This window comes from Pezoporus wallicus, unplaced genomic scaffold, assembly GCF_028554395.1.
Source record: "Pezoporus wallicus isolate ANWC-B61680 ecotype Strahan unplaced genomic scaffold, APGP_CSIRO_Pwel_v1 contig_1438, whole genome shotgun sequence".
Lineage (NCBI taxonomy): Eukaryota > Metazoa > Chordata > Aves > Psittaciformes > Psittacidae > Pezoporus > Pezoporus wallicus.
In genome coordinates, this window is record NW_026638681.1 from 3,333,330 (window position 1) to 3,351,862 (window position 18,533).

General features: G+C 35.5%; 1 protein-coding gene across 18 annotated transcripts in view; it reads left to right on the forward strand.

Moving 5' to 3' along the window:
• The window catches only part of DMD (dystrophin), a 1,199,681-nt gene that overhangs the window by 956,310 nt on the left and 224,838 nt on the right, over positions 1-18,533 (forward strand). For all 18 annotated transcript variants that reach the window (XM_057411860.1, XM_057411861.1, XM_057411863.1 and 15 more), the window contains one exon: positions 7,763-7,943. In XM_057411860.1, coding sequence (XP_057267843.1) covers positions 7,763-7,943 — 181 coding nt within the window. The remainder of the gene's footprint in view (positions 1-7,762; positions 7,944-18,533) is intronic.

The following is an 18,533-nucleotide window of genomic DNA, read 5'->3' on the forward strand; positions in this document are numbered from 1 at the left end:
GTTAACAGGTTATCATAATAGATATGTTAATATCAGTTGAACTTAATTGTTAATTGCAACACAAGGCCGCTATCTCCAGTGCTTATTTGAGGTTAAGAAAGTTAAAATACTTATTATTTTCTTTCTTTTTTTATGGTTCTTCTGAGAGAAACGATCTGTTTTTTAATGTTTTACATTATTTTTCCTCCCGTGAATTCTTGACATAATTGTTCTAATCTGATTTCTAGGAATCCTTTGTAGTACTGGAATAGAACTTGAAAAATTAAGATGACTACCATCTGAGAAAAAGTAATATCCAGGCTAAATAATGGGGCATTGCCTGCATGTGCTCTATCAATACCACCCCTTGCTATTCAGTTATTTTCTTGTGATGTCTGTTGTGGATATAGATTGTGATTCGTTTCTGTAGTTGACTTTATACATACAGGTCTCTGAGAAAACAAAAACTTTTTCCTCTCAAGCTTTGTGCATTGTCTATACCTTGTTAGAAAACCTGAACCATGACTTCTCTGAATAAAGATCAAAGCATAAAATTGGGAGTAATTTAGTGATTCAGACATTCTGGTAGAAAAATATAATACAATGCTATAATGGCAGTGTAACAATGCTCAATACCAGATCTTATGGAATGGGAAGGTGACTTTTATTTTAAACAGTTTCATATACCAATGTACTATTGGATGTGTTTGTCCCAACTGTCTGTCCGGCGTTTAGGCACTAAGATGTTTGTATCTGAGTGTTTAATCCATAGGAATTCCTTGGGATAACACAGAGAACAAGGAATATCACCCAGTGATTTTTTGTCATGTCTCCTGTGGTGTTTTTAAGTGGTCAACACTGTGCTGTTTTGTGATGTGCTTTCTGTGAACCTGGATAAAAAACATAACTCTGTGAAATATGACCCATTTTATTTGCTGGCTTTTGCCTTCTTGAACTGAAGGGAGCGAGCAAACTTGGATTGTGTAAGTCCATGGGCATTGATGGGATGCCTCAAGATCTGGAGGGTGCAAAGAGGACAGAGCCAGGCTCTTGTGTGGTGCTCAGTGACAGGACAAGAGTAATGGGCACAAACTGGAATATAGGACTACTTTTTTTTTCTTTCCTTTTTCTTTTTTCTCTCTCTTATTAACCAGAGATGGAAGCATGAAGAAGAAAATGGCTATCAGGTTAGAATTTTAGAATGTATTGCTATAATCTTTCACCTGTGGAAAACTGTAAATATAAACATAATTCCTGGGCAGTCTGCTGGGATGCAATTTTTCATCTAATTGGAAAAAGCAGAACTAAATCAAGAATTGGCAACCAGGTTTCGTCCTGAAGATATGATGATTATTATGGTGTCAAATACAATCATGAATGTAAGCCTTGAACTGATGAGTTCAAGCTGGTTTTAGTAAGACTTTTATTTAGATTTACGTATCCTATTCAGAAATAATAGCAGCTACATGGGAATGATTGATTAGTTTTAAAAAGTGAGTTTGTTCCTTCTGCAAAAAGAACAGGATTGAAGAACCTTGATGTTTCTTTACAACTAATATTACTAAATTAGATTATATAGACATAAGAAACAGTAGGCAGTCTGCCATCTCTCTTTCTTACTCAGATGCTAACCAATTTTGATTACCAGATGCTTCTGAGCTGAAGATTACAAAGCTTGACCTTGTTTGTCATTTTTATTTCTTTTTAGCATTTTATGCGTATTAAAATACATTGATATATCGGAATAATTTTTTTTAAATAATTTCACTCCCTCTGATCTGTCAGCATCTTTGTGTAGTGTTAGTACTAATTAAGGTCAATGTTTTAGAGGAGGGAAACAAAATATATATTTGTTTATTTAGTGTTAGTCTCACTTAAGGTGATGCATGGTTTAATAAGAACCCTAAGTGCTGCCTGAGAAGTTTTCCAGTACAGAAACTGAGACTTCTTTCTCTTACGTGGTAGCAAATCATTGTTCTGCTAGGCCACTGAGCTCAGCCCTCAGAGGTTGCAGCTTTAAATGAAAAGTACACTATCAGTTTAGTAGAATCCTTTGTGAGGCCTAATTGATTTTATGTAATGCCATTCAGTGCATTTGACAGTCTTATTAAATTTAGTTGTTTCTACAGTAATTAAGGGTAAGAAAACAAGTGCCTTCAGGATATAATTATTTTCATAATCAGTTTTAATTACGCTTCACTGTCTTAGAAAGCAAAGATTTTATCTTAATAAATTGTATCTTAGTAATTAATATGTCTTTTATTAAATAGTAGCATTGACTGCCTTGGAATCTCAAAAGAATGAAATGTTTTGGAATGCAAGGAAAAACTTAATTCTACATATTATATAGACCATGGAGTGTGAAGAAGACTTAAACAGCAGTAATACTTTTGCTTCTTCTGGTGGAATAAGAGAACAGTTTTGGCTGTTTGGTTTTAGTTTTGATTTTAGGATTTCTTGTGTTTTCTGATTCTTCCTTTAATGGAGAACCCATTATGATTCTCTTTAATGAATGATACAAGGGTTAGACTGCATTTTGTCAATCGGTTCCATAAATTCAGAAAACAGTGAGGGGGGGACGGGGACAACAGTGGGACAGGACACAGACAAAGCAAGGTGGTGGCAAGAAAAGCCTGTTAAAAGAATTCTCTCTCTATATATATGCTTTCTATTCCATTAAGAGTCATCTGGGGAGTGTGTGAACCCATACATGAGCAGAGAATCAAAGACTAATTATTTTTTTAAAGATTGATGAGGAAGTTTCCTCTGTGATAACACAGATCCTCTGTGCTGATGTTGGCAGGTGCTTATTTAAAAAGAGGTTATTTAAAGGTCCTGTACAGAAATCTATGTTTGTGACTCTGTGCCCTAAAGTGTGTTATTTCCTTTGCTTTGGGCAACCCTTCTCAGTCTTAACAAATAATGGTGTAGAAGGGAAGGGAGATTAATATCCAAGGTTGATCTGACAATTTATAGATAAACACAATTTTTTCCTTTTTTCTTTTATAAAAGTTCAATGGTGCTTTAATAAAGAAAAGTAAGGAACAAACAGGCTAAATTTAAAAAATGCTTGTTGCTAAATGTACAAAAGCAATTAAAAAGGCCATCAGTTCAAAGGAAAATGCTTGGCGGGGAGGGGGGCTGATGTGTTTTGTTGTTTTCAAGAGTCTGGCTGTTTTAAGAAGGCCTATGACAAGTATAAGACTAGAAACAAACCTGTCAATGAACAATGCTAAAAGAAATAGTTTCTCCTGCTTCATCCATTTTACTAAATACATAAACTTAGTGAAGTTTATGTAAACCTAAAAAACAGAAAAATTTTTAGTGCAACATGTTTTCTGGTACTGAATAGTTTTACAGTAGAAAAACTCATCAGGAAAAAAACAATTGTGTTTTGTTTAGCAGAGTGAATAACTACTCTTTGAAACATTTCCCCCCCCCCCCTTTGTGTCGGTAGCTTTTTAAGACAGGACAAATTACATGGGCTAATTACTGTGATCAGGAGATTATTTAGGATGTTCTAATTTTAGTACCTGAAAAGACTGTCATCATTTAGGAAACTGTGTGTGGTTGTCAGGGAAAGAACAATATTGTATCCGTATCAAAACAGATGATAGTCTGAGTTCCAGTTGCAAGATGGGGGTGTTGATGGGTTTTGTCATTCTCTCCTGCAGAAGAGAATCAGCAGAGAACTGCCTTGGTGTGTTTATTTTGCAGCAGCGATTGCACTTTGTCTCTCTGTCTGCACAGTTACACCTGGAATTTAAAATAAGTTTGCTGGTTATTCATACCAAATCGGTATAGATAGTGCAGCCAAGGCAGAGATACCCTGCAACTTGCTCTGAAAGCACTGAGAGTCAGCCTTCAGCCAATAGCTCAAATTGTTGAGAAAGAAACATAAGGCAGAAAGAAGTACTACACCTAGAAATACAGAAACATGTCACCTGTAGGAATCCTGTTCGTATACCTGAATCAATGGGGCAGTATTTATATCTTCACATTGGGCTCCAAAAGAGGCATTTTTTAGTTTTTTCAAAGACCTTTCCACCACTGAAATGCAATCTTTCTTTCTTTCAGTTTTCCACATCAGCTGTCCTCGGGGAGATATTAGCAGTGATAAAGATCAGGCAAAGCATTCTAGGAAGTTATTGTTGCTTTTTTAAGAGGTAGCGTTTTCATCAGGTTAGCCTCTTAGTCCTTGTGGGAAGGGAATAAAGCACAAAATAAATAAAAAAAAAAATCTGAAAGCCTGTCTTTCAAGTAAAAATATTCTGTACCAGCACACTAAAGCTTTCCTGATTCCTCAGTCACAATGATGGGAGGATAAGTGCCTGTGGATGAATGTCAGCTACATCTGAACACTGATTTCTGGAGTGGTTCAGATGCTGATACTGTAGCTCCGCATTTAATTGCACTTTGAGGTTTTCTCATCATTTGCAACATAGAAGTCATTTCAGAGGCAGAATTGCACATAGGGGAGCAATCTCCATTGTTCAAGGATCAACTTTGTGAAGAACACTTTGTAATAAGCAAGACAAAATAGTGATAGTAGGATGTAAGGATGCATACATAAAGATCACTCAAAAAATTTAAATCCATATCCACGTGCCAGTGTTCTACAGGAGAGGAAAGCTAGTACCCTCTGTCAGGATGGTTGAAGTGAAAGGAACATTCATGCAAAAGTGTTACTGGAAAAATACTGTGTCCTCCTAAGTGAGGTGTCAAGCAGGCTGAGATCATGAAAACCACCTGGAAGCAGTACTTAAAATGCTGTCTTGACATAGTTTTCTATACCTAACGTGTGTCAGCCATTCCAGAGTTAATCTGCAAATTAAAAACTTACTAACATATATTAATAACTTTAAGTGGCTCTATGGAATATAGTTCATAGATTCTGGAATAGTTTCTCTAAGCAGCATTCCCAAAATAAATTAGTATGATTTACTTTGAATTTGCATTTCACAATTCTGTCAATAATAGTTAAATTAAGAATTTAATTTTCACTTTAAGAATTTAAATTTCTTCCTGTCTGTGATGACATCTCATGTTCCTACTTTATGGGAGGTTAAATTATTCTGCCTCTTTGATAGGTTCATTATCAGTCAAAGTTAAAGCGGCTGAAAAAGTTACCAGTAAAAGCTTAAATTTATTTAGTAGCAAAAACTAAATGTTCCAATAATGCTTTGCAATTGTTCCTTTGTCAAACTGGGAGAAGGGGTATAATCATAAAGATGTATGTTGTACAAATTGTCTGTGATAGCTTCAGAAAAGGGAAATACAGGAACACTTTTTTAATTATTATTATCTTTTTATTTATTTAATTTATTTGTATGGAATGTCAGGGTAAAATACAGTTATATAGAGACAACCCATGAACTATAGAAGTAAAACCATTTAGTAATACTTTGGCAGGCAGTAGTCCAGGTTATTTTATTTTACATCTCAGTGTGCTAACATTAGATCACACAGTCTGCAGAGGAAGTGTGATTTAGTGATCTATTGAACACTGAATGATGCAGAATTTCTCTACTTATATTACTTTTAAAGGAATTCCTGTGGAACAGAAGTTTTTTACTTCACCCATCATAAATATATTCTGTGTTTACTCTTTGATATATTTCCTTACATGTTATGTATTCTGTATCAATATAGTGTAGTGTACATTGGCATAATGCCCTGCACCTACTATGTTTCCTGTTACCTGAACATCTCAATTTATTATTTAAACACTGACCCTTGCAAGTATCATGTAATGTGAATAAGCTTACTATTTCAAACAAACAGACACTCAAAATATGATTCATTACAAATTACGCAACAAACACTACAGCTGAAGAAAAACTGTTAGTCAAACGCATGGACCTTCTCCAAACACTGTATTCCTTGTGTTGTATGGGATTGGGATTCTTAAATATATTGGAAGAGTTCTTCATTCAATGACACCATTATTCTCATACCTCAGCATTTTCTCTTCTTGTTAGATTCCGTAACATCATACCCAGTTTTATAGATTTTGTATGTATATCACAGTACAGATGCTGACTTTTACTTAATAACGCAATACCTTGCTTATGAACTTTAAGATCACACACACAAGATTTCAGATAATTTCCCAAATTTTACTCAGTTTTATTCTTAATTTTTAGGCTTTCTTTTCTCTATTCTAACTTTATCATTTTCAAGTAATTGGAGAGCCGAGTGAAACTTATTGATACACTGGAGAGCTGTCAATGTAGTTGAAATTTTATTGCATATTAGATGTATCAAAATTTAAAATACAAAGTACTAGATATTTTCTGGTGGGTGTATTAGATTTTAAAGAATTAAAAATATGGTAGCTATTATGAGATTTGGCTCTTTGGGAGGACTTTGTTTTTTTTCTTCAGAAATGTTTGTCCTTGCCTATACTCCAACTTACTCTCCTTTTCTCCATTTTACTTATATGCTTGTCAAAAAACATTTTAGTACCACTTGGCAAGTTTTTTGTTTCATTTCTTACTTCAACTACTGTACTAGGTTTCATGTTACTATCATTACTTACTAAGGAGTACAACTTCTTTGTGACAGCAAACAGGATTTGAAATAGAGATTAGCATTTAGAAATTTCATGGCCACCTCTGGTAACTTCATGTTAAGTTACAACTTGAGAAATTATAGCTCCTAAAATCTATCATCTGTCTAAATAACTATAAAGCTAGACAGGAGATATATCTAGAAATATACAGATCACCACAGATTCATAGACTAAGCATGGGTGTGCATCAATTGCATTCATTCTGCTTTAAGTAACACAATTTGATTTTTTGCTAACCAAATGCCTTTTATTTTCTGAACTAAAAAAAAATACTAATTACCATGTTGAAGTTAAACAATTATGCAGGTAATACAATAGTAGTAGCATTGACAGACTTGTGTTAATGAGCAGTATGTCATGCTTACCTGCTCACCTTTCTAAATCCATATTTAGCTCAGGCTCCATGCAGAAAAAATTGGTGAGTACATGTAACACCAACATTGCACATGAATGTTGATAGAACACAGATATACTGTTTTTTTTCAGCACCATGCTGAAACTGCTGAAGCCGTTAGGGTTCTTGCTCAATATATTCTTTAGATCTTCCCCAAGGATAAGATAGCTTTTATATTTTAAAATTGTATTTTTCATTGTGACTGATAAATTACAACAAAGATACCTATCATATTAAAAAAACAAAGACAAACCAAAATCAACCCACATCCAAAACCACAACCCTGCCCCCCAAACTTCAGTGTTATTGGAGTTTAAAGTGCTGAACACAATCTCCAAAGGTTTCACATCAAAAATGAATAATTCATCATACTGTGTAGTGATCAGAAACTATTTCATGATTTCTAAAAATAAACAAGTTTTCCCACTGTATTGTTAATGACAAATAAGAAAACAATCTTGGATTAAAACAAATTGTAATTTTTTCTGTGTGGGTTTTTTGTGTTTGTGGCCTTGGGTTTTGTTTGTTTGGGTTTTAATTGTGCATGTTTCAGTCATAATACTTTCAAAGACATTATACTTTTTGCTTAATTTTTTTTACCACATGAATTCCAGTAAATAGTCCTCAGGAGAAAAGTTAAAAAAGGAACCCTACCTGCAAGACATACAGTGCAAGTTCTGTAGCTAATGTATCTGCAAACTTATCTTCACTGGTACATGAAAAATACATAGTGTGTTTTTGTTGTATTTTGATTAAATTATTAAGACTTGTTTTCTTCTTAAGAGTGCTGCATTTGACAATTTGTACTTGCGCAGGGTTTGTGAGCGTGAAGCTGCACTGGAATCGGCTCTAAGAATGTTGCAACAATTCTACCTGGATCTTGAGAAGTTCCTTACTTGGCTTACAGAAGCTGAAACAACTGCAAATGTCCTGCAGGATGCTACACACAAAGAAAAGGATGCCAAAATGGCTCGGGAGCTCATGAAACAGTGGCAAGTAAGTCAGGCACCTCAGTTTAGCAACTTTTTTTCCAATTTTTTCCAATTTGTAGCTACTCAAATAAACTGAAATTGTTTTGAAAAAGAGAACTGATTCTGCTACTAACCTTTACGTGTTGCTTCGGAAATTGTTGCAGGAATCTTACATGAGCCACACCATGATTTTGTCTGACATCTTTCAGCATATAACACCTTTGAAAAAGTGTCTTGAAGTGCAACTTTTAAAATGTACAAAAAGGAATGTTTGCTGAAATAGGCATTTGGATTATAATTCCTTTTTTTTTTTTTGTCACATAAAAATGAATTACTCTACCGAGCTACAGTTTTGATTTGAGCACTTGACAAATATGAAAGTTTATTAAGCGTTTCTGATATTGATAGAAGTCATATAAATCACATTAAATTTATTCTCTGTAGCTTAATTGAATTAGTTTTTCTCCATTACTTTCAAATAAATGAAAAATATTAATTTGGTATTTTGCTGATTATTTTCAACATGCTCTGTTGCGATAATAAAAAGATGTAACGATTAGAATTTTCATAGTTAACGGCTGGACAGTTTGCAAACAGTTTTGGGTTGTTTTTTTGTTTTCCTTTGGAAACAAAAAATTTTAAGAGAATGTTGTATTTGGTGTTTGGAGAATCTTGAAGAGAAAGAAGAATAATCAGTTGACATGATGTTGTTAAAATATACTGTTATGCTTTCACCATTCTTTCTTCACTACAATTTCTGAGAGTAATACATATATGTCTATGTGAGGTCTTAAAATTTCTTTAATGAAAGGTTGATTAGCTGTCTGGGAGGCAGGACCTTTTATTCCAGTATCTTTGATAGTGTCTGACTTTTATGTTGACAGAAAGTTCAAAACTGGAAATTCCAGGCACTGAAGGCTCTATGCCTTAATTTATTTATGAAGAACATACTTTGAAAAATTGTAGTTATAAGTGATGGTGTTGAGTAAATACCGTTGGATGGAAATAATTCTTTTGGCACTGCTGTCGTAATATGTGGTTTTAACTGTTTACTGAACAGCTGCTAAATCCCATTATATTGTACTCTTAAATCTACAGTTGTTGCACAAGACAAAAGTGAAGTCTGAATCAGATTTTTAATAGTCATCCATCATTATGCTGATTTAATTTTATAGTGATATAAGTCCTCATGTGTTTCTGAATTCAGTTGCATGATCCTGGAGAGCAGATGTGAATGGAAGGTAGTTCTAGACTGAGTGGTTAATAGGCTTTCTTTTTATATTCTCTACATTAGGTTTTTTATTTGTAATGGTGATAAAACATTAGAATTATTAAGTATTTGAAGAATTTATTTTTCATGTGATCCTTGAAAAATGGATTATTTGGCAAAATAAAATACCTATAAATTTAGGTCAAGTGCTTCAATTTTAATGGTAGTGGAGCTTTGGAGACCTGGTATCTTGGGGTTCTTTAATTTCCACATAAGAACCATTCAGAACTATAGACAATAGGAAAAAAAAATGCATACAAGTCCTTCCCTCCATAAATAATTAATGAAGTATATAAATATAAAGCAGTGTTTTGATAAAGAGTTCTCTACACAAATAATGAAAACCCTAAATTTCTAAGTTCAGTAATAATTTCTGCTTTACACTCTCAAGCTTTAATTTTTAATTTTTTTTTTTATTTTTTTTTTAAACAGCTAGGAAAATAATGGTTCTGCTGTGCAGAAAGTGCTTCTTTTGGTTTTCATGATCAGTAACCATTAACTTAAATGTCACTAATAAAGATTAATCTCCCCTGCTACTTTGCAGTTCATTCAGTATCAGAAGAAGGGTGAGGCTTATATAACTGCATATTCTAATTGCCTGATGATGTAATTGTATTAACTGTTACATTATAAATACACTGTTTGTTTATGTAAGCATGTATTTGCATGCATCATTTGTCTGAACTGACAGCAATGTAATAGTTGTGGTGATTTGTAAAGTTAGAACACTTTCTAGAGAATACTCTCTTGAGAATACTCAAGGGTACAAACCAGCTACTCCAAGGAGTTGCGTAATTGCATGCTGCTTTTCATTGTCTAGTTGAAATACATCATGTGTCCCCATGAGGCCTGGTTTGATGAGTAACCATATGAGGGAGATGAAAATAATTAATTTTACTTTCTGCTTTTGTACTTCTAGTGATATGAGCTCTCAACTGTGTTAATTACTCCTCGGGTTTGTCTTTTTAGCCATAATTGTATGTGACATTTTGTACACCTTATGTGATATTGGATATAATTTTGAAGCTAATGTAGATTTATTCTGATAATTTATGAATACAATCATTGAGTATTAAGCCCAGATGAATTTAATCACAGGTTTTCTTTCCACTGAAATTTGACAAAGAATATCACATGTGACAAAGAAAATCACATGCCTAGTTCAGCAATAACTGGAAAATGCTTCTATACTATATATATATAGATATAGGTTACCAAATGTATCTGAAATAATTTATGATGACTGATGAATTATTGGTAGTGTAGACTGACTGAAATTATGACAGCATATGATAAATGAAGCAATGTTAATAACGTTGGCATGAAATACACAGCAAATTTATTTTTATTACAAACTTCATGTACACTTAGCCTGTAACCTAAGTAGTTTTCCTTTAGATGCAGGAGTTTGGCTGCTAGTAATATAAAAAGGATGCAGTGCCTTCCTTACGTTATATCTAAGAATGAATAAGGTGGGCAATACCCACATTTTATCACAGTGTTGGTTTTATCTAAAGCAAGGGACATGAACAGTAGTCAAGGCACTCTTGTCTCTTCTATTCCTATACTTCAAAGATGCTTGCTTATTTTTAAGGAGATCAATCAGCTGGATATTTTTCAATAGTAAGAAGTTGAGGTAGCTCCACGTTCCTGACTCTTCTTGATTCTTTAACAGTATAGTTTCTTTGAGAGACTAAACTTCTTTCCACCTTTAATTCAAGTATAATTTACATTGAAAAGTGAATAATCAATAAAAACTGTTTGCAAAAACCCAAATGGTAGCTTTTAATATACTCTTGTGATGAATTTGAAAGGGTATCTGTGCCTTTTGCAATTACACCTCACACCAGACTATTCAAAACACGTGGCTGAAGCGCACAGAATGTATATATTTTTTTTTTCCCAAGGCAGGTAAAAAGAAAAAAGCTTGCATTGTGATTATTAGCATGTTAATATAAAAAGGATAAATTAAATGGTGCATAACTGAGGAAAAGTATTTATTTTGGCTTAGGGCAGATATCTTCCTGGATATGTAGAAAGGTAATGATCTACAAAGAATACAAATAAGAAACAAAATCACCAGTGCTTTTCAGACAAGTTCTACCTGTTTTGTGAAAGGTTTTTAGACTGTACCGGAAGAAATAGTTGTCTCTTAAGAAATGCTGCAAACTTTTATTAGGAGTATATAGCCACCACAGCACAGGTTTTCTGCATGGGAATTTACATCTTTCCACTATCCTAGCTCTCTAGCTCTTCTGTTATGCACTGTGCAGCGGTTGCACACCATAGCAGAGCAAATCCCACTACCTAAACTGACAGTTTGTTTGACAAGAATAGCTTTGCCTATACCATCACCACGTTCCCCATTTGATTTTCTGTCAGAAGTTTAAACTGACTTTCTTTCAGCTGTTGAAAAGACATTGAATCTTTTCAGTCAGTACAAAGTTGCAATTGTGCATTGATCCTTTTGTGCCACATTTTTATTTGAATTATTTATTTTCATTGGATACCATTTCATTTTGCATGTTTTCTCTTGGGTGCCTGTTTTCAGTTTGTTGGTGGTCACCATGTAAACTGCCATTTATCCCACACATAAAATGGAAGAATTTTTTTTTTTGTTAGTGTGATTAGTAGTACTGAAGTATTATTGCAGACTATTTTGTAATGATTCCAGTGAGTTCATTACCTGCTATCACTGAAAATATTAGCAACTTTCTGGAGGAGGACCTTTGTCCTCCTTTGTGGAAGTGCTCTAGTTAATGTTAGGAGATTCTAAACTGATGTTCAAGATTTTCCTTTGAGGAAAAATACGTGTTGTTTGGAAGTTCTGGAAAGTCGTATTTAAATTATGATTACTTCTCATAGAGTTGCTACATTTTCTGTCAATAAAGTTAACTAGATTTGGACTTTTCTGAAATTCTTGGTATAATAAGTGCAATTTCAGACTTATAATATTGTAACAAAAATATAGAGCTACTTAAATGTGTATTAGTATGCTTTCTAGTGTTTATAATTTCTATTTTTGTGTTGTCGTTTCCAATTTTGTGTATATTTTTTCTATGTGCGGGAATCATCTGATGTTATGATATCTACCAAGTACTCTAAAATAGCAGTATTATGCTGCTTAGCATGAAATTGAATGACATTATTTAGAGTGTATGGCACTTGAAATCAGATGTAGGCTCACATAAATTCTATTATATAGGTTCTCCTGTTTTTTTTTATTTTTATATATATTATATATTATCCTTCATATCTATTCTCAGCTGGTTTTAGGATTATACAGTTTCAGATATCCTGTTCACCTTGTGAGCTACACGTTTTTTTTCAAATAACCATGTCATCTGTAGATTTTCATTAGGTGTAGTTAGCAGGATATATCTTTAAGCACTGGTACAAGCAGACACAAGCTCTGCTGCTTGTATCCAGGTATCGGTTAATTACTAACCAGATTATAAAAATCCAGTAATGTCATCTTCAGTGTTGTGTCTGCCTTTACATTTTCTAAAGGGCATGTAACCAGTCTTTTGTGTATCTGCCACCTGTCCTTACTGGAATACTGCAAGTAATAGGGTGGAAGAGGCGGGTGCTGATACCTCTTTTTAGATGTCAAAAGTGTAAATGTGAGCTAAGTGTTTAAGTTCCCACTAAAAGTCAGTGAAATCTAGAAAGCTGTTAGTCTGGACAAATGCAGCTATCCCATTGTCTCCATCTCACTAGCAATGCAACAGCAGCTTGTGTTTGTATCTCCTCACACCAGGAGATGTTTCTGAACTCGTGTTACTGCAAGTTTGTGCCACTCAGCTCAGCTTGGTTGAAATAGCTGTTTTTTCTGTTCTAGTTCTGCACAATGATGAGAGATAAACACTTCCAGAGCACAGTTTAGCCCAGCTATGCTAGGGTTATTTTCCTTCTGGAAAAGCATGTCTCACCTCTGACTTAGGGGGACCTAGGAGTAGCTAAATAACTAACTAGATGTGAATTTGTTATATATATACACATATATTTTATATATATATTGGGGGGGGGGGGGGCTTTTTTCTTCCTCTCATGTAAATGTTAATGGTGTTGGGGATTTTTGATCATTTAGGAAAAGGATGTTGGCTCCTTTATTTTCCACTTCTTGGGGTGGTGGCTTTCTCGTTGCAGAAAAAAGATTTTCACTGCTTCAATTTAGCTGATGTCTGTGTCAAGATATCTGAATGGGCATAGCTTTGAAACTACACTATGGCTATCATAATCAGTCCTGGTTTTGCTCATGAATCCTTTGTGAAATTCTGCTGTATGCAGAATTTCTGAGGGAAGAGTTTGGGGTGAAGTGAGCATGCACCTGAGAGCAGAAATCCATTTGTCTTCTGGTTTTGTAGCGTATTAGCTGTCTTTGTTACCCATCAATTACTGAGTCAATTACAGTTTTGCTTAGAACTACAAAATGAGGTAAAACAGGCCTTGAGAAGGGAAGCATAGTGGGCAGTACTTTTGTCTGCTATCTTGTGCACACAAAGGCAGATCACTCTATTTTCAGGTATGTGAAAGGGACATGGTGCTAATTTTCTTTAGACTTGTGGAATCCTTGTTCTCTCTCTTTTTCTCTCTACGTTTACTGTCTCTTGTTACCAATAATAAAGTAGGGTTTTTTTTTGCATTAGTCCTTTTGCATGGAGTAACTCTGCTAAATCAGAATAGAGATGGAAGAGGAGAAATCTGAAATGTTACTATTCATTTTTGCCTTGGTAGAAGCTTTCAGCTGACCAGGCAGCTGAAATCAGGTGCCTGATTAAGGCACCTAAAACAGAAGACAGGCTTTATGAACAAATGCAGCAGAGGAAAGAATACATTGCTTATCATCTGGGTATTTAGGTTGGATTTAGTACAATATACTATGTGACCAGATGTGTTGGAATGAGTGAAAACATCTGGACTCTTGATTTAAAATAAAAGCTTCAATTATGTACTATGTAGTTGAAAATATAATGCAAAAACTAAGAGGCCATGAGCCCCAAGAAGCGTGCTTATCAATCACTTCAGAAGATGAACATTTTTATTTTCTTGCTTTGCATATATTTTTAATGTTAGAAGTCTCTATATCTTATAGAAGATTTTGTATCAGTCAAAAAGATCTGTCAGCTTGCACTGATAATTTTCTGTGAAATATGTGAGTTAACCCTCAAAACTTATTTTCTTAATGCCAGAATTTAAATTTCTGGTATCTGAATCAGATACTACAGCTTTTTAGGGGCCCATTGTCAATGAAGCAAATGTGAGATTTAACTAGTAACTGAGCAGATTAAAGATATAAATTATATCCTCTCTAGAAATACCATACATTGTCTGCTATATTAAACCTACTTAATGTTAATCTTTACCTCAGCCTGTTCTGTTAAACACAATTTTAATGACTGTCTTTATCAAACTACTCCATAGTTCAGGAAAAAAGAATAACAAGATAACTAGCCATAAGTTCAAAATGCAAAAGAGCATTGAAATTCAAAGGTCTCTTGTTGGGGAAAGCTTACAATTGTCCTGCTTTTTTTTTTACTGTTTATATCAAAGTGTATTTCACTGATCTAAAATGAATTAGCAAATCCTTTCTTCCCACAAGCTGGAAACATGCTGGAAGCTGCCAGATCAAAGCTATGAAATAACCCTGTTCTTGCTTATGATACACCTATTACAGACACAACAGTACATTCACCTCAACAGATCATCTCTTCTTTTTAGTTGTGGTATTGTCATTCCATACCTTGTGGGTAAGAGTTGCACTGTTTAAATCCCAGCTTTTTGATTGACTTTAAAAAATAGCAGTAGCCATGTTATTTTAACCCATCACTTTGTGGGACATGGAATAATACTATGGAAGTTTGGCACCATCTGAAAAACAATGCCAAGAATCACAGAATCACAGAATCCTAAGGGTTGGAAGGGACCTCACAAGATCATCTAGTCCAACCCCCCTGCAAGAGCAGGGTAACCTACAGTACATCACAGAGGAAATTGTCCAGGCGGGCCTTGAATACCTCCAACGTAGGAGACTCCACAACCCCCCTGGGCAACCTGTTCCACTGCTCTGTCACTCTCACAGTAAAGAAATTTTTCCTGATGTTCACATGGAACCTCCTATGCTCCAGTTTACACCCATTGCCCCTTGTCCTATCACTGGACATCACTGAAAAAACCCTAGCTCCATCATCCTGACACTCACCCTTTACATATTTGTAAACATTGAGGAGGTCACCCCTCAGTCTCCTCTTCTCCGAGCTAAAGAGTCCCAGCTTCCTCAGCCTCTCCTCATAACAGAAATGTTCCATTCCCTTAATCATCTTTGTAGCTCTGTGCTGGACTCTTTCAAGCAATTCCCTGTCCTTCTTGATCTGTGGGGCCCAGAACTGGACACAATATTCCAGATGCGGCCTCACCAAGGCAGAGTAGAGGGGGAGGAGAACCTCTCTTGACCTACTAACCACACCCTTTCTAATGCACCCTAGGATGCCATTGGCCTTCTTGGCCACAAGGGCACATTGCTGGCTCATGGTCATCCTCCTATCCACCAGGACCCCCAGGTCCCTTTCCCCTTCACTACTGTCCAGCAGGTCAGCCCCCAACCTGTACTGGTACATGGGGTTGTTCTTCCCCAGATGCAAGACTCTACACTTGCCCTTGTTGAATTTCATCAAGTTCCTCTCCGCCCAACTCTCCAGCCTGTCCAGGTCTGGCTGAATGGCAACACAGCCTTCTGGTGTGTCAGCCACTCCTCCCAGTTTAGTATCATCAGCAAACTTGCTGAGGGTACATTCAGTTCCCTCATCCAGGTCGTTGATGAAAATATTAAACAGCACTGGTCCTGGCACCGACCCCTGAGGGACTCCACTAGTCACAGACCTCCAGCTAGATTCTGCCCCATTGACCACAACTCTCTGCCTTAAAAAGAAATGTTACTTCTGCAATGGCAGCAGTTGTATGAAAGCTTGTTATTTCATTATCTTGTGTTTCCGGTTAGATATCCAATTTACATGTTTTACACCCAGGTGTTGCTGGGCTGCATGCTGCCTCAGGTAAAAACAGGATCATTGTCCAGTTTAAAACCAGCTCTGTCATCAGGGCATGAAAAAAGAAATGCCCCATGTTGTATTTACAACAAATCTGCATCTGCAGTTACGTTTCAATAACTCTGAATTCCCTAAAGGTAATCCTGGCAGAATCAAGTCTTGTTGATAACAATAGAATTTCACAGATCGTCAATATCTTTTGTATTTGGCTAAGTATAGAGACTCTGAAACAAGTGTTGGGCTGAGATAGAGGAAAGGCATAGCAAGCTATGGCTCTGTTTTGTTTTTTTTTTTTCAATTATTTTCTTTCATTATTGAGACTGATTTACTTCATTTTTTGGATACAATTTTACATAAGATCTTTACAACATCATTCTGAAGGTTGGCGTTTTTCGTACTAGGTAGGGGTGGATATTTAGAATAAAACATACAAATGTTAATTGGGCTTTCTTAAGTTAAAAAAATATTTATCCTCAATTTCCTTGTTTTGATGTAGTTTCTGGGACATCTAATCTAGGTAATGCTTTACAAAGAAGTTTGGACCAGAGGATCCTTGAGGTACCTTCTGACCTGGTATTCTATGATTCTGCTTTTTCATTGCTATATAATTTCACTGTACGTCTGAATACTCGGGAACAAATAGAGACAAGCCAGACCTGACAGAAATAGAAAAAAAAAAAAAAAAATTATGAGTTTAGTTAAAAAACTTTGCAGAAATCTATCTTTATTAACATGCTGTTTTGCTGATGATTTCTCTGTTTTCATTATGGCTTATAGCACTGTAAATTAATTTAACATGAAAGGATAAAAATGTTGCTTTTGAAATGTTTCTCATTAAATTATGAAAAAATATTGCAATAAATAATAGAAAAGAATGCCTCTGGTAGAAACTTCTGTTTACTCAATTATTACTGTACCAAGAGTGAATTATTGCAGAGCTAACTCAGAGGCAGTGTTATTGCAGTTACATTACATAAAACAGATGAGACCAGAACTTCAAAAAACAGTAGAAAAAAGGAAAGCACAGTCTGGATTCTTTGAAAAGTCAGTCTCTATTTATGTTTCTGTGAGAGGCTTGGGAAGGCAGTTGGCTGGAATTGAAGCCACTCACATCTCAACTGTTGTGGTAATTAAGCGAAAGGCAAATGTGGTTAGATTCATTGATACCCCATATGCACCAGCTAGAGATGCCAGTAATTTGAAGTCAGGATATGCTATGCGTATGGTGTAGGTTGACTATAAGCATAGTGGAGTATTTTACCTTGAATCTGTGATGTGTTGGGGTAGGTAGAAAATAACTCTGTTACCAGAGAGATGCTGATATTATTGTCAGTCTTTGTAAAATAGTTGACATTTTGCATCACCTGCTGAGAGCAGCTTTTGTTGCATTTTGGTTCTTGGCTTTGTATTTTGGTCTTCATATGGCCAGTATGGGAGAGTTTCTATGTAGCTCTTTGTTGCCTGGGGTGCTAACAACATTCCTTCTGCTTCAGGCGATATCTCAGTTCCATCCCTTTGCAATCATCATCTGATTTTGTTTCAAGACTGAATTGTTCCAACCTTATTCCTCAGTACTCTCTCTGATAAGACAAAACCTTAAATACCATACAGGACGATTATTACTGCTGGATCCCAAACTCCACAATGTGATCACTGCAGCCAAGGCTGTTGCTAACCAAGATATTACAAAGCAAGTTTTCTTGGTTTGTGACTAATAAGTCCAGCAGTGCCTCGTTCCTGATTGGCACATCTAACATTTGTATGAGGAAGCAGTCCTTTATGCATTCCAGGAACTTGCTGGATAACATTGTGAGCAACTGTGTCATTCTTGCAACAAATGGTTGATTAGTTGACATCATTCATAAGAACCATGTTCTGTTGACCCAAAGCTTGCTTAAGTGATCCAAATACTGCTCCGTTGTACTTAGTCAGTAGACAATCAGTAGCAGATACCTACTGTAAGATTTTCCTTGGAGATGACCCCTCTTACCTTACCCATATGGCTTCCACAATTGCTGTGACTTCTATACATTTAAGACTGCTCTTAACATGAGTACAACTCCTCCTCTTCTTCCCTGCCTTTCTTTACAAAACAGCTTATAGCCATCCATCGTTGTCATCCAGTCATATTAATTGTTTCACCATGTTGCATTTATTCCTATGATACAATAACTGTCTGGTTATGAACTTTTTGGGGTTCTGGATCTCATAGTGGGAAGCATCTAAAGAACATTTGTCATTGATCTGGTTGGCCTGGCTTATTCCCCAGTTGTTTGTAATAGCACAAGTGTTGTCCACT